This window comes from Mya arenaria, chromosome 17 (genome assembly GCF_026914265.1).
Source record: "Mya arenaria isolate MELC-2E11 chromosome 17, ASM2691426v1".
NCBI classification, from domain to species: Eukaryota; Metazoa; Mollusca; class Bivalvia; order Myida; family Myidae; genus Mya; species Mya arenaria.
Genome location: NC_069138.1, coordinates 32117433 through 32132985, shown reverse-complemented (window position 1 = coordinate 32132985; position 15553 = coordinate 32117433). Strand labels below are relative to the sequence as shown.

General features: G+C 33.5%; 1 protein-coding gene across 3 annotated transcripts in view; it reads left to right on the top strand.

Moving 5' to 3' along the window:
- LOC128222973 (uncharacterized) overlaps positions 1 to 15553 on the top strand; it is a 60699-nt gene that overhangs the window by 36175 nt on the left and 8971 nt on the right. For all 3 annotated transcript variants that reach the window (XM_052932173.1, XM_052932172.1, XM_052932170.1), the window contains exons 34-45: positions 836 to 918; positions 1673 to 1877; positions 2103 to 2185; positions 3291 to 3468; positions 3786 to 3970; positions 4186 to 4345; positions 5916 to 6080; positions 6372 to 6539; positions 7653 to 7843; positions 9114 to 9276; positions 14285 to 14449; positions 14737 to 14904. In XM_052932173.1, the coding sequence (XP_052788133.1) occupies positions 836 to 918; positions 1673 to 1877; positions 2103 to 2185; positions 3291 to 3468; positions 3786 to 3970; positions 4186 to 4345; positions 5916 to 6080; positions 6372 to 6539; positions 7653 to 7843; positions 9114 to 9276; positions 14285 to 14449; positions 14737 to 14904 (1914 nt within the window). The remainder of the gene's footprint in view (positions 1 to 835; positions 919 to 1672; positions 1878 to 2102; positions 2186 to 3290; positions 3469 to 3785; positions 3971 to 4185; positions 4346 to 5915; positions 6081 to 6371; positions 6540 to 7652; positions 7844 to 9113; positions 9277 to 14284; positions 14450 to 14736; positions 14905 to 15553) is intronic.

The following is a 15553-nucleotide window of genomic DNA, read 5'->3' as shown; positions in this document are numbered from 1 at the left end:
ACGTTTATTTGTTCCTGTCTTTTAAATGATGACGTCACACCCAGTTAGATGACGCCCTCGTTATTAATTATGTAATATGTTCATGATGTCAGTTAGCTGCTTATATACAGAAGGTGTAGATGGTTTTAAAGCTTGTTTTCATAAAATCAAGAGAAACAAAATCACGTTTTCCTCTTATGATTTGAATGAAAAATACTGATTTATTCAAATATTTGTTTATGATATATAACACATGTGAAATTAACGTATCACTTGCTGTAATATTACCGAATAAGCCAGTATTGTCTCAACTTGAATTGTTTACAATCATGCGGAGTGATAACGTAACAAGCTTTCTTTAGATCATGGGTTATTACAACCATGTGATCAGAACAATAACACTTTAACAAATAATTAATTAAACATATATATATAAACAATGTAGACATATGTTACATACAGTTTCCTATAATAGGAAATACTAAGACAAATAAGTCGTATTGTTTTAAAGGAGAATGACTATTTGACATTAGGTAAAAGGAACTTACAAAATATAGCCAATTTAATACCTTCTATTTTGTATACTTTATACATTTGACATTTTGGCAGAAGTATCCATATAAATTACAGACAAAAATACGCGATGGTTATTTTCAACCATACACAAAGTATAACCATGTGATGATATTATTTATCATTTGGAGATGATGAAATGTTGGTGCAAAAACTCTTCTTTGTTAAAAAGACCTGTATTTACTATCATTTTGACATTTGACGTACAATGATTAATTATGTGGTGTTATAATAATTCCATTTATGTTTTCAAGTACTAATTGCGTTGTTGTACTCTTTTTAGGATGTGCCATCCCAGATATACCAAATGCGAACATCACACGAACAAATGGCAAACATACAGATAAGCTGAAGCACGGAGAAAACGTAAGTGAAAATAACTTTATACTTTTGTACTGCTTTGTGCGTATAAAATAGAGTTTATTAAGTAATTCTGTGTGAATAACTCTAGCGCCCCTGATTAGCTTACAATGTAGGGTAAACACTGTTAGGTTAGTAGATTGTTAAGCCTTTCTTGTCTGGTCCATGTAGTTTTAATTGGAATATTATTATTATTATTAGTAGTAGTAGTAGTAGTAGCAGTAATAGTAGTAGTAGTAGTTATTACTGTACAAAACCATTATTATTTACACAAATATGTTCCATTTCCCATATCAAATATAAAAGCCAGTTGCATTTATAATACGTAAAAATTATGGTGGCAATTATTGAATAAGGTATCTGGCCCACATATAGGCTCTCTCTCTGATAGCTCCATTAACCATATTTTTAAATGCAGATGTCTGATGTCCACATACAGTTAAAGTAGCATTTGAAAGGTATTATTTCTGATTACTGCTTGAGTGTACTGGTAAAATAAATTACATAATTCATAAAGTTATTTCAGTTTGCATACTTGTTCTTTTGCTCAAAATGAAATCGGACGTGAACGACATATTTTTCAAGCAAAGAACAAACAGAAATAGTTGTTTAACTTTTTTCTTTAAATTATGTTATTAACACGTTCTTTTTATGCACACATAACCCTTTCAAATTATACAATACTAACATGGGGTCACCTTGCATCCATAATTTACATATTTGCGTGTTGGACACCTGAAATGTCTGATTATCATTTCAGATCACGGTTACTTGCCATGAAGGATACAGTGTCCAAAACAGTGAGGTCGATGACTATTATTTATATCTTGACTACCTTGATGATGATAGCAATGACGCACACTTCAATCTGACATGCAAAAACGGTACGATAGGAAACAAAAAATGTGAACTATCACAAGACAGTAAAGATCAACAAGAAAACATGGATCCTAAGAAGAAACCAAGTAAGCTGTAAAAATTCAATAAATCGGAATGCAAAATATCCAAGTTAATACATTTACGTCATTCTAATTCTTTATTTGATACAAGCATGTCACGCATATAACTAAGATCATACACACGTTATGATACATGTTTCGGTTATCCATATCCGTGTGCTTTATTCTATCAATCACCTTCAAACTGTCTACAAAAACGTTTTGGTTGAATATAAAATGTGTTTCATCTAGGCGTGCTTAACTGCACCATACCTGAGACCACCGATGTACACTTTGTGACACTTTCCGGCGAGAAATTAAAAGAGGGGACGAAGGTAAGGGGATTGCTTAACGAGTTAAACTCATAAACGAGCGTGCCATGTAGTTAAGTTAGTTTCGTCGTGTGACTAGGGATGTTCTGGAATATTAAGACTTTGATCATAGTTTAAAAGAGTATTTCTATGATCTACATAAAGGTCCATTTACTGATTCAACAGCAATAAACTTAAGGGTTATTAATTCGAATATAATGGTTTCTAAATATATGTTATGAACAGTTAGGCACAATGGCCACCACGTGATAGCAATAATATAATCATGGAGACTAAAGGAGAGGTCGATGCTCCAATATATAGAAAATACTTCAGTGCAATCTCAATCTCGTTTATCGTTTTACACGTTTTAAATGTACATTCACTCATAGAAAGTGATGAATTAAAACATTGGTCGAGATTCTGAAAAAAAAGTTTACAGCCAAAAGTACAATTTATTGTTTTTAACAATTGCTCAAGTATATTTCTTGCCTAAGAATAACTGGTCTTTAAGACAATGACAAAGGTTTACATATAACCATGCTATGATCTGATCTTTCGTAAAAAATGAGTTGAAATTAAGATTTTATTTGCGATATAAGTTCAAACTTATTTATATTACAATGATTGACATACAAGTTACTACAACATTATACAACACTTGGCCGGCTTGGTGACCCTTAACCCAACTCACGTGCGCCAAGATTTGTGATATTGGGACCAGGCATCAATCAACGATTATGAACTTGTTCAAAGGCAAAAGAAACAAAGTCCAACAAACCTCAGTGACAAAATGCAAAATTTCGTTAATACCACTAAATGATGGTGTTGCCGCCTTGGGACGTTCGGTAAAATAAATCATTCTGAGGGGGGGGGGGGCAACCCTAGACGTGTATACGAACAATCAAATACCGACACACTAAACTGCCTACATGCCCATAGCGCAGTATAGTTGGTCTTTTTGGACGATGTATCATAACATATCATAACATAACATAACTCTTATTTTGCATTAAATGATATAACATTCATAGCCAAAATGCAAAATATATTTAATAATATATAAATGATGTGAAACAAATCATCGTGTGTAGTAATGTAGTAATAATTGTATTTTCTATTGTTGTAGATACCTAATGGCAAACAGGCTAGAGCGGAGAAGGAATGTAAGGATTACTACGAAGGTTACTACCTTAATTACGATGACGATGATGGAGAAGAAATTAGTCCGCCAACAAGACCTATTCATAAGATAGTTAATTGTACAGATGGTGTGCTCTCAGATTATACCCTGGTTTGTGACGATGGTAAGGAAAAACGTTATAGGCTTTAAGGAGCTAATACCGATTTGGAAATACATTCAGCAAGTTTTTAAGAAGGAAAGATAAAGCCGACGGCATTTTATTTTTCATAGACATGGTAATATAGTTCAATGTATTTTATAATGAGTGCATTTAAATTGAATATATTCAAGCTATGTGCTTTTAAAGAATTATCTCTTTTAACAGTGGACACTTCCGATACTGCCGTTGCCATGATATATCTTTATTCATCGTCTGTATGTTTTGTCGTTCACATGTTTTGCATGTTTGACTTATTATTGCGATGATATTCGCCATTTTAGGAGCAAGGTACCGTATAACTGTAAAAACTGCTGACATCAAATGGTGGACGGGTGAGGGCACAGATGGAGAGGTATACTTGTATATGTACGGTTCAAAAGGGAGCAGCGGCAAAATCATCTTAGATGGAAAGTTTGAGGCTGGTTATAAGGATATTATAGTTGGCGATTTTGTTGATGTCGGAGAGGTAGGTATTCTTTAAACAAAAATGATTTAAGTTACCTTTTTATTTTTTTACAGTGTTTAAAAATGCCGATAATATTTTTAACATCAAACTGAAAGCAAGAAAAATATTTGCTAAAAAGGAGGCCTCAAATATTGTTTGTAAGTTGCGTAAATCTCGACATTTTACAATCACTTTTTTAACATATGAAACCACAAAATATTAAACTAAAATTTCAGATCAACAAAATTCAAATCGGTGTGAAGGCCCTTCACAGCAGGTTTGATGGTTGGAAACTGGAATCCGTACTTATTGAAGATGTTTCCAGAAGTGCATATTACAATTTTATACACAATTTGAGTGAAATTGACAATACCAGCATCCTTCTTCATCGAGTCGGTAAGGCTCCTCAATTCCAAATGCTCTTTATCTGAAAAAAGAAAGCATTTAGTGTTATAGAAAAACATATTTTCACAAAGCCACGAATGAAAATATAGTCTTTCTATGATCACGATATAAAGTGTTGAGAAAATGTTCTCTGCTATTCTTTTTAAAGTTTATTGTTTTCTCTTCTTTAGTACATATATTTTATGAACAATAATCAATGAAGCTTTATTAGTGCATCTATGTTCCAAAAAAATGAATAACGAAAACGCTTTTACTTTAAGCCGGGCATGAATACAAAACCAAATTACTACGCTGCCATTTATTGAATGAAAATTTGAAAGATCGAATGTGTTAGCAAAACAAATGCGGATACTCATTGGATATAAAACATTTTTCTTAGTTTAAATGTGTGTTTCATGATACATGGACATTCAGTCATCTTACTGTCAGAGACTAGTCTGTTTTGCTTGAAGACAGATCGATTTCTAGGTAATGATGAGGACTGCGCTAGTTTGTTGACAAATTTTGAGGCGTGGGTGTGGTAATCAGTCGGTAAATCTGAAATTGTTGAGTGGATTTTCCGTGAAGTTCGTATTACGTATTACAACGACAAACAGTTCCAAATATTTTTGAACGGTGATATAACATTCTATTTATGTTCGAAAAGTTGTTTTCGTCTGTAATTTGTTTGGTATGAAAGCAAATGTTCGAACATTTAGCTTCATGATCAAGAAAACGTTTGAACAACGGGATAACCCTTTTTCTAATAAACGGTAGTTGTTAATTTCCAAATATATCTTTAAATATCATTAACTTTTTGTAACATTTTTTTAATTAAGTATTTCATTTGCAAACATTTTCTGGTCCAAAGTAAAGTGTTCTGTTTTAAGGAAGGGAAAGTAACTACACTGGATTTAAAAAGTATTTTTGAAAGTTGTATTACAGTGAAAATTTCAAATTGACTCCACATTTCATCGAAAAGCATTAAAGAAAAAATAATATAATTTGATATTTTCACTGTTTCACAGAGTGAAATATCAGTTTCCTTGGAAAGCATAGAACAAATTGTTATATTGTTTTCACGAGTATTTTAGCAACATCATCCGACTCTTGTCTATTTCTTGTCGTCACCCTAACAACGAAGATTCAATTAAATTGACACCAACATAATGTATTCATAGTATATGGATGTCTTATAAATTTACCTATTTGATAATCATTACCAGGCGACTCTTTTGTTGTTTAATCACACAATTTTACAAAAATGTGCCTTGTACACAGGTATTACCAAATTCAATATAGTAATTTTATTTAAGGATATATTGCAGTGTGATTTCGAGAATGTATCTGTAGGATAAAATTCAGCTAGATAGGAACTGATGAAATAACTAAATAACTAAAGCTGTTCTTCTGATTATATATCCATACTATACCATCTGTGAGTTCAAGTTTGTTTATCTCAGATATACAATTGTTCCCACGGAAATACAATAGACGTAACATTAGATATATTCCTTAATGAACTATGATAAAGGAATGCTTAATGTTTTAAAACAGAGATGGGTTTGACATATATTTTCAGCTTCCTGTAGTCCACCTGCTGGCTTAAGAAATGTAAACCCATTTTACGTAGACGGCCACACACTCTACCTCGATTCATCTAACTGTGCGGAAGGTTACATTCCAAACTCTTCATCTACGAAGTGCACGGCGACGGGGTGGACGATTAATGCCGTATGCAGTCAAAGTAATATGCGTTGTGTATAATTAAAATAACATATAATGGCGCTTGTGATACTATGAACAATGTGTATACATACAAATTGTTGTATTTTAATCCTTATTACAGATGCAATAGTAATATTTATTGCAACATTGAACTTTACATATAGAGATGGTACTGAATTAATAGCATCTCAGATATACAATTTCCCAATGTAACACAATAGACGTAATATTAGGTATATGCCTTAATGCATTTTGACAAAGGAATAATCATTGGTTTAAAAAAAGAGATGGATTTGACATTTATTTTCAGTTGTCTGTAGTCCGCCTGCTGGCTTAAGAAATGTACACCCATTTTACGTAGGCGGCCAAACACTCTACCTTGATTCATCTAAATGTGCGGAAGGATATATTCCAAACTCTTCATCTACGAAGTGCACGGCGTCTGGGTGGACGATTAATGTCGTCTGCAATCAAAGAAGTATGCGTAGTATACAATACTGCTTACATATAATGGCGCATGTGATACAATGGGCATTGTACGAATCGTACGAATTGATGTATTTTAATCATTATTACAAACGAATAAGTAATAGTAATTGTTGCACTGCATACATGTATATAATACCTTGCATATTAAGTACGTCACTTCTTTGTGCGTATACAGTTGATCCGTATATCACTTTATTGTAATGAAATTCCATTTTTAATGACGTCAGCGGACCATATAATATTTTTGGCCGGTCCGGACCTCGCCAAAATATGGATCGCTGGCGTCACATAAATGGTGAGCGCTGCTTCAAAAGCGCTTTAAATAAAGTTAATGGAAATATTAAGTGTTCGGTATAATATAAGGAATATAACACTTTGGGCAATTAGCATATACAACTTCGGGGGCTGACTGGCCGGTACTTATAATGTCATATGGCCCTCAGTGGTGTCTAAAATGTCTTAAAGCGATGGTGCTGAATTGAAAGGACTAGCAGTTACAACGCTGCAATATCGTTAGAGACATGATACTGTATTTATAAGTCTAAGTGTTACATAATGTAAAATACATGTATATATGATAATGAATTAATATGACTTGCTGTTGCATCAATCTAAATTACTGGTAGACATGGTAGAGTATTTGTTTCGAATATTTGTTGCAACACTGCAAAATACTTGTTCACATGGTAATAAATTGATAGGACTAGCTGTTGCAAATCAACAACTTTATTTAAGGACATAACAACACTATGATATACTTTAAGACATGAAACTGAATTGATAGTTGATAATTGATAGGCTCGTTGTTGCCAAAATATAGACGAAGCTGTAATGTTTTTTTGTTTGTGACATTATTATTTTGATAGAAATTGTAAGTGCATATTATATACTTGATTCATTTATGTAATACCGGTAAGCGTATTGCATGGATGTTTTGCTCTTCATTGCTGTAGAAAATATCTATTAAATTATATCTTAATATTTACCTGAATATTAAGAACATGAACAATAACAAGAATGACATATACTTTCTATGGTCACGCCAATAATTAATCATATAATATTTGGATTCCTGTATACATATCATCGAACAATTTTACAGAATCAACGTCAACGTACAGAATCCGTGTAAAAACCATCGATTTTGATAAAGACCCTTGGGGTGGGACAAGACAGAATGTTCGTGTAAAAATTCAAGGAAGACAGGCAGAAACCACGTGGATACCTATTTGGGGTGGTTTTTCTGGTGGACGAATATCGGAAACGAGATTTTCAATCAATACTATTGAACAGGTTATACTATAATGATATATTTAACCTCGTGTATACCAGTTTTTATATTTCACAAGTGGCTTTTGCTAATTTGACGAAATATTGCCGTCTTAAGCTGACACAAATGAATATTCACTAAATAAATACTATGTTTATAGTAGCAATACGTTAGAACAGTTACACCAATAATATATTAAGCATCATTAACATTATAAAAATCGAAAGTATTTATCTTATTATATGCAATCACACATGTGACAATCACTAAATTTTCCACTTATTATCAATATGTACAAAAAGGGAGTCATTAACTTCATATGAAGCTAAAAATCAAGAATATGCATACACAATTTTAATAACGAGTGTAATAGTTCATGCTTAAGTCATAGAAGTTGTCTCCGTAATGTTTTATATTTGTTTATGGTTCATTTATAGATGCACATAAAACTTTTAGCAGTTAGGCCTTTGCATTTTATAATTTAAAGGTACACATAACATGTGACACTTTAACGCCACCAATGAGCATTTTTGCTGCTACTGTTACTTCAAGTAAAAATGCCAATACCTTACAATATCACACATGGAAATATATGGTATAAGCACGAAACGTTTTAAAGTTTAATTACTTGTTTGAGGCTTAACATAACTTAATTGTTTTCGACCCGCAAAGAAATGATTTCATCCGAAACCAATATTCAAAAACTGACATATTACCCTATAGGCGTAATAGTGTTGAGCAGAGTCAATAATGTAAAATGAGAAAATGTTTCGGAAAAAATATTGTTGAAAAAAAAATTCAACAAAGTTTGTTAAAATGTGCAAACGTTTTTTTTTTCTCGATCACACCAAGACGTTGACGATGCACACTTAAGACGACTACAAGACTCCGTCAGCTCAATGCATAAACGACCGAAGAATTTTTGCCCTAAATTGAATTCACTTAATGCTTTTTGGTGGTACATTGAAATTACAAAACAATTTCTCATAATAGGAAAAATAACATAATTTAACTGTGTTTGACATATAGGGAGTTACTAAAAGTGGCCACAGTGCCTCCCATAAAAGCAGTTTATTTTGGTATGCCGTCATCAACTTCAAATTTAACGATGTTCGAATTAAATTGAATGAGTTACAAGAAACAAAACCAATGTCAGATTGCAATATGTTTTACTAAACGTTCAATTCTATTACCTTTTTAATTACTGCATAACTTATGCTATATGTAATCTTTTACAAGATGCATTCCTCTTAATTCTCTGTTGAAAAATAGGCACTCATTTGCGATTTTCAGATTGAGAAGATTCATCTGAAGGCCTATGGGAACGTTGACGTACGAGAGAAATGGAAGCCAGATTACGTTACAATTTATGTTGAAGACACGGACGAGTTATACGTATTTCGATACACAAAGGAAGAATACTTGCTCAACAACGCAACAATCATTTACCCAGAAGGTATATATAACCATATTAAATATTATGAATACTTGTATAATAATATACAGCAGCCTTTAGACTACAACAGCAAAGAGTAAGGCGGAACTTAGAAGATAAGTCCAGTACCAAAAAAGCTGATATGATATTGTTGGAAGGCAAAAAAGGAACAATATAGAAAGTTTACAAAACACACAATATTAATACATAATATCACTGAAAATTGGAGTAAAGGATAAACTAAAGATTTCATTTTAAGTTTAAACAGGTTTTTATAACACAGTTTTACATCATTCATAAATAGCAACGTAATGTTTGAAATGAATCGTCCCGAAAAGTGAATTATACAATCAATGTGCCATAACTTAACCAGATCATATTTTGAAAACAAAAACACGTTTTTCTGCTTTTATGTGAGATTCTGCAACTTTAAGTGTGAAGTTGCATTGGATAAAATGGAAATGTTATATATCGTCTGTAAAGATAAAGTATCTAGTTAAATGGCATTTTGCATACGTTCGATAACGAAAATTAAAATATAAACATAATATATATAGATGATATAAAACATCAACATTGATCGTGTGATAAAGCTATTTGTTCTTGGGTGACCATTGTTTAAAACTATGTTGCTTGTTTTACAGACTAGACAAATTTATGACTCCAAATCGAATTTTAGTTATTGTTCGAGCATACCGGAACTTTAGACGCCATTAACACAAGTTATTGTGGTATATTTATGTTGATTTTAGGGTAGGAAATTATTTTCATTAACGAAAAGTGATAAAAAATATTTTACGGGTGGCGGAATGAATAACGATTTTGCACTGAAATCAACAATTTTTCTGTCTGTTTCTTTTATGCTTACTTTCGGAGATTTTTCTTTTTTTTTCTTCTTTAAATAATACACATTTTGGGAGCATTTTTCCTAAACCGGAAGTGCATATAACAATCACTTGACAAAGCTGTTCTCGAATAATCGTCGAATTGCTCAAGGGTGAGCCGTTGTGATTGATGACTGTCCATCGTCCGTCGTCAGATATCCGACGTCCATCGTCCGTCGTCAACATTTCCTTAAAACAATTTATCCTCCAAATCTGCCAGGCCAATTAAGACAAAATTCACAGGAATGCTTCTAAGGTGTTCCTGTTTAAAATTCCTTCAAGTCATGTTTGTTCGTTCAAGGCTTTGTCGAAAGGGAAGGGGCTGGTTTTCACAATATGACTATATGGAAAACTTCGAAAACCTTCTCCTCAGAAAGCGCTTGCCAGATTTCAAATTATTATTTTACCGAATTGTTGAATTTCTATGGTGGCATTTTATCGAGTTCCTTCAAGCCGTGTAGTTCCTTGACAATTTTGCCGACATGGGGAGACTAGCTTTTTTAGTATGACTATCGAATTTTATATATCTATATAGTAATACATTTGAACATTCTTTTGTTTAAAACTGCTAATTCCATACCTTTGACATGTATATGCTGTCTCTTGGAGTGGCCCTTTGCCAAACTCGCTCGTATCGTGTCCTTGGGGCGAAGCTGGCCCCATCCCGGATATTCAAAGATTTTCTATATATTTATATATTTTAAAAAAAAAATGTTTTCCTTGAAACCGCATAGCCCAGACCTTTTTGGTCTGTAGCCTTACGTGGTGGTTCTTCACCAAGATTGTTCAGATAATGTCCCATGATGTCGAAGATGGCCCCGTCAAAGGGGTCTCAGGTTCTCTTCATTATTATTATTGAACAAGAACATCTGCTCTGAAACCGCAAATCCTAGACCTATAATTATATTAATTTGTAGTCTTATGTAGTGGCACTTAACACAATTTGTCCTAATTATTTCTTTGAGGTCAAAGCTGACATCGCCCTGGGGATCCCAGTTTTTCTATATTTAAGAAAATCTTATGTTCTTTTCTGTACCCAACCTGGGGTCCAAGGAGTTCATTATACTAAGTATTTTTTATAACTTCTCTGAAACGTCATGGCCTTTACCTATGACTTTTGTTTGCAGCTGTTTGTAGTAGTTCGTCACCAACAGTGTTCACATAATAACCCTTGGGTCCAAGCTGGCTCCGCCTCGGGTGTCTGATGTTTTCTCTATGCATTTGCTTATAGTACACCCTTTGAAAATCTTCTTCTTTGAAACTGCAAGGTACATGCCCTTTATATTTGGTATGAAGCCTTCACCAAGATTGTTTGAATTATATCACTGGAGTCAATGTCTTTCAAAATCTTCTCTGAAACTGCATGTGCCAGGCAATTAATATTTGGTATCTTGTCACATGTAGTAGCCTATCACCAAAGTTAATTGTAGCCTCGTGTAGTGGTGAGTAACAACAAACATCCAACGCAACTAATGATTTCCTTAGCTACCAATGACTCCTTAAAAAGCAACCATGTCTTTGACTGCCTTAGCAACCATCGATATCCTAAGTATGCAATGACTTGCTTAGCAAGCAATGACTTCCTTAGCAATCACTTGCTTCATTGTAATTACTTTCTTAGAAATCACTGACATACTTAGCAACCAATGGCGTACTTAACAACCATTGGCCTCCTAATCAAACCCTTACTTTTTAAGCATCCAATGACTTTCATTGCAACCATGAATTCCTTAATATCTGCCTTCATTCATAGTACACAATGACTTCCCTAGTAAGTAATGTCTTCCTATGCAACTAACTACTTTCTTTCTAACCAATAACTTCCTTACCAACTACTTCATCCAGAGCAACCATTCTTCCCTTAGGGACTATTGACTATCTACCAATGATTATTTCCTTAGCAACCAATGACGTCCTTGGCAACTGGGTAATTCCTGGGCATCTACTTGCTTTCTTAGAAATCAATGACTTCCTAAGCAAGCAACTACATTTATTCCTAACTACCAGTGACTTCCTAATGAACTTATGACTACCTAAACAACCAATGCTTATTTCCTTATCAACCAACTACTTCCATAGCACACCACTTACTTTAAGCAACACATTACACCATTTTAAACCAATTATTCTTTGGAAATTTATTACTTCTATGATAACCTTAGCAACCACTTACTTCTTGAGCAAAAACTTCCTTGTCAACCACTGACTTTCTTTGCAACCAATACATTTCTTACAAACCACAATCATACATAGCAACCAATGACTTCCTTAGGGATGAATGACTACCTAAGCAACCAATGATTATAATTGGCAGCAACCTTCATCAATAACAACCAATGACATCATTTTTAACTATTGACTTCCTTAGCAAGCATTAACTGTCTTAGCAAACAATGTCTTTCTTACCAACCACAAACTACCTTAGCCATCAGTAACTTCCGTAGCAACGTATTACCTAATTACCTAATTAACAACCAATTAGTTTATTAGGAACCAATGACATCATTTTTACTCTTTTACTTAGCAACTACATCAACGAATGACTTTTTAGCAACACATTACTTTCTTAGCAACCAAGTACTTCCTTAGCAACCAAGCAATGAGGTCATTGTCAACAACCTTCATCCATAACGACCAGTGAATTCCTTAGAAAAACATGATTTCCTTAGCAGCAAATGACTTTTTAGCAACAAATGTGTTCCTCAGCCTCTACCTTATTCATGACAACCAATTATCTTTTTCAACCAATGACTTCCTTAGCAACTTCTTTCTTCCTTTTCAACTACCTTCACCTTATTTATTAACGACTTCCCTAAGAACTATTGACTTCCGTAGCAACAGACGACTTCCATTGCCATCACACCCATTGTCCTTTGAAACAACTATCTGAAAATGCCTTGACTTTCCTAGAAACACTATTTATTTCCCCTTTCTCGGCAACCTCTTACTTTCTTGGCAAGAAGCAGCTTCCTAACCACTGACTTGATGGGCATTTAATCAGGTGAGCGATATAGGGCCACTTTTTCCATTTTGATTAGGAAATGGTTTCGCCCCAAAATATATTTTGTATTGAGGCCATCTTTTAAACTTATACAGTGTATCGTGTACCTGTTACGTATTAAAACCACGCAAACAAATCATCTAACAACAACTTTGCAAAAAAAAAAAAACAGAACAATAAAACAATTATAATAATAATAATTATAATAAAAATGAGGTTATAATGTGTTCTTCTTGTTGTTGTATTTATTGTTGTTGTAATTGTACTTGTTGTTTTTGTTGTTGATGTCAATTTGTTTGCTGTTTTCATGAAAAACTTACTGAAATGATCATGAAACAAATAACATCCATTTATGTGAATATGAATTAAGTATGAGGTTTCATTGATGCTAGTATTACATGTATTGAAATGTCTTCAGTGCCAACTTGCAAGGACTTCAATTGTTATATTATCAAAGATATAGTTACAAGTTCCGTTATCCCATTCTGTTGTTTAGATGACCGTTAATTTTATTTTCCCTAATTGGAGAGCAAAACGTACATCTATAAATGAAAAGCAATGACGAAAAGATAGTATGAATCATGGCAATGCATACATACATACGATAAAATAAGTAGTTCAATTAGGCATGCATGGTTAATAGTAATTTGTATCAGTAGTACGGACTCTTTTTCCATTGCTTGACGAATATTATCTTAATATGAACCAATACTTTTCATTGCTATAAATGCTTAAAATAGTTGAAGTACAACTTTCGACTTGTGTCAAATAGCACGATAAAAACACATGTTCGATAAAACTCACTTGCAAGAGCAATAGCACAGAACATGTTATATGACACTGTCTATTTATAAACCGCACCGGCTGAAGCGCTGTTTGGAGATAAATTGTCCAGCAGTTTTAAAAGTTCAATACAAGCCGTCGTGACTTTGTTTTTAGTCCTCGAAACAGGTCTAAGTTTAAGCTGTTCTTCTGATTATATGTCCATGCTATACAATGTGTGAGTTCAAATTTGTTAATCTCAGATATACAATTGTTCCCAAGGACATATAATAGACGTAACATTAGATATATGCCTTAATGAACTATGATAAAGGAATGCTCAATGTTTTAAGACAGAGATGGGTTTGACATATATTTTCAGCTTCCTGTAGTCCGCCTGCTGGCTTAAGAAATGTAAACCCTTTTTACATAGTCGACGACACACTCTACCTGGATTCATCGAACTGTGCCAAAGGTTACATTCCAAACTCTTCATCTACGAAGTGCACTGCGACGGGGTGGACGATTAATGTCGCATGCAATCAAAGTAATATGCTTTGAGTACAATTAGAATTACATATAATGGCGCTTGTGATACAATGAACAATGTATATACGTACAAATTGGTGTATTTTAATCATTACAGATGCAATAGTAATAGTTATTGCAACATTGAACTTTACATGTAGAGATGGTACTGAATCGATAGCATCTCAGATATACAATTTCCCAAGGTAACATAATAGACGTAATATTAGGTATATGCCTTAATGAATTTTGAAAAAGGAATAATCAATGTTTTAAAAATGAGATGGATTTGACATTTATTTTCAGTTTTCTGTAGTCCGCCTGCTGGCTTAAGAAATGTACACCCATCTTACTTAGACGGCCACACACTCTACCTTGATTCATCTAACTGTGCGGAAGGTTACATTCCAAACTCTTCATCTACGAAGTGCACGGCATCTGGGTGGACGATTAATGTCGTCTGCAATCAAAGAAGTATGCGTAGTATACAATACTGATTACATAGAATGGCTCATGTGTGATACAATGGGCATTGTACGAATCGTACGAGTTGATGTATTTTAATCATTATTACAGACGAATAAGTAATAGTAATTGTTGCACTGCATACATGTATATAATACCTTGCATATTAAGTACGTCACTTCTTTGTGCGTTTAAAGTTGATCGATCCGTATATCACTTTATTGTAATGAAATTCCATTTTTAATGACGTCAGCGGACTATATAATATTTTCTGCCGGACCGGACCTTGCCAAAATATGGATATGTGCTTTGAATATAGTGAATGGAAATATTAAGTGTTCGATATAATATAAGGAATATAACACAACATTTCGGGCAATTAGCATATACAACTTCGGAGGCTGACTGGCCGGTCCTTATAATGTCATATGGCCCTCAGTGGTGTCTAAAATGTCTTAAAGCGATGGTGCTGAATTGAAAGGACTAGCAGTTACAACGCTGCAATATCGTTAGAGACATGATACTGTATTTATAAGTCTAAGTGTTACATAATGTAAAATACATGTATATATGATAATGAATTAATATGACTTGCTGTTGCATCAATACAAATTACTGGAAGACATGGTAGAGTATTTGTTTCGAATATTTGTTGCAA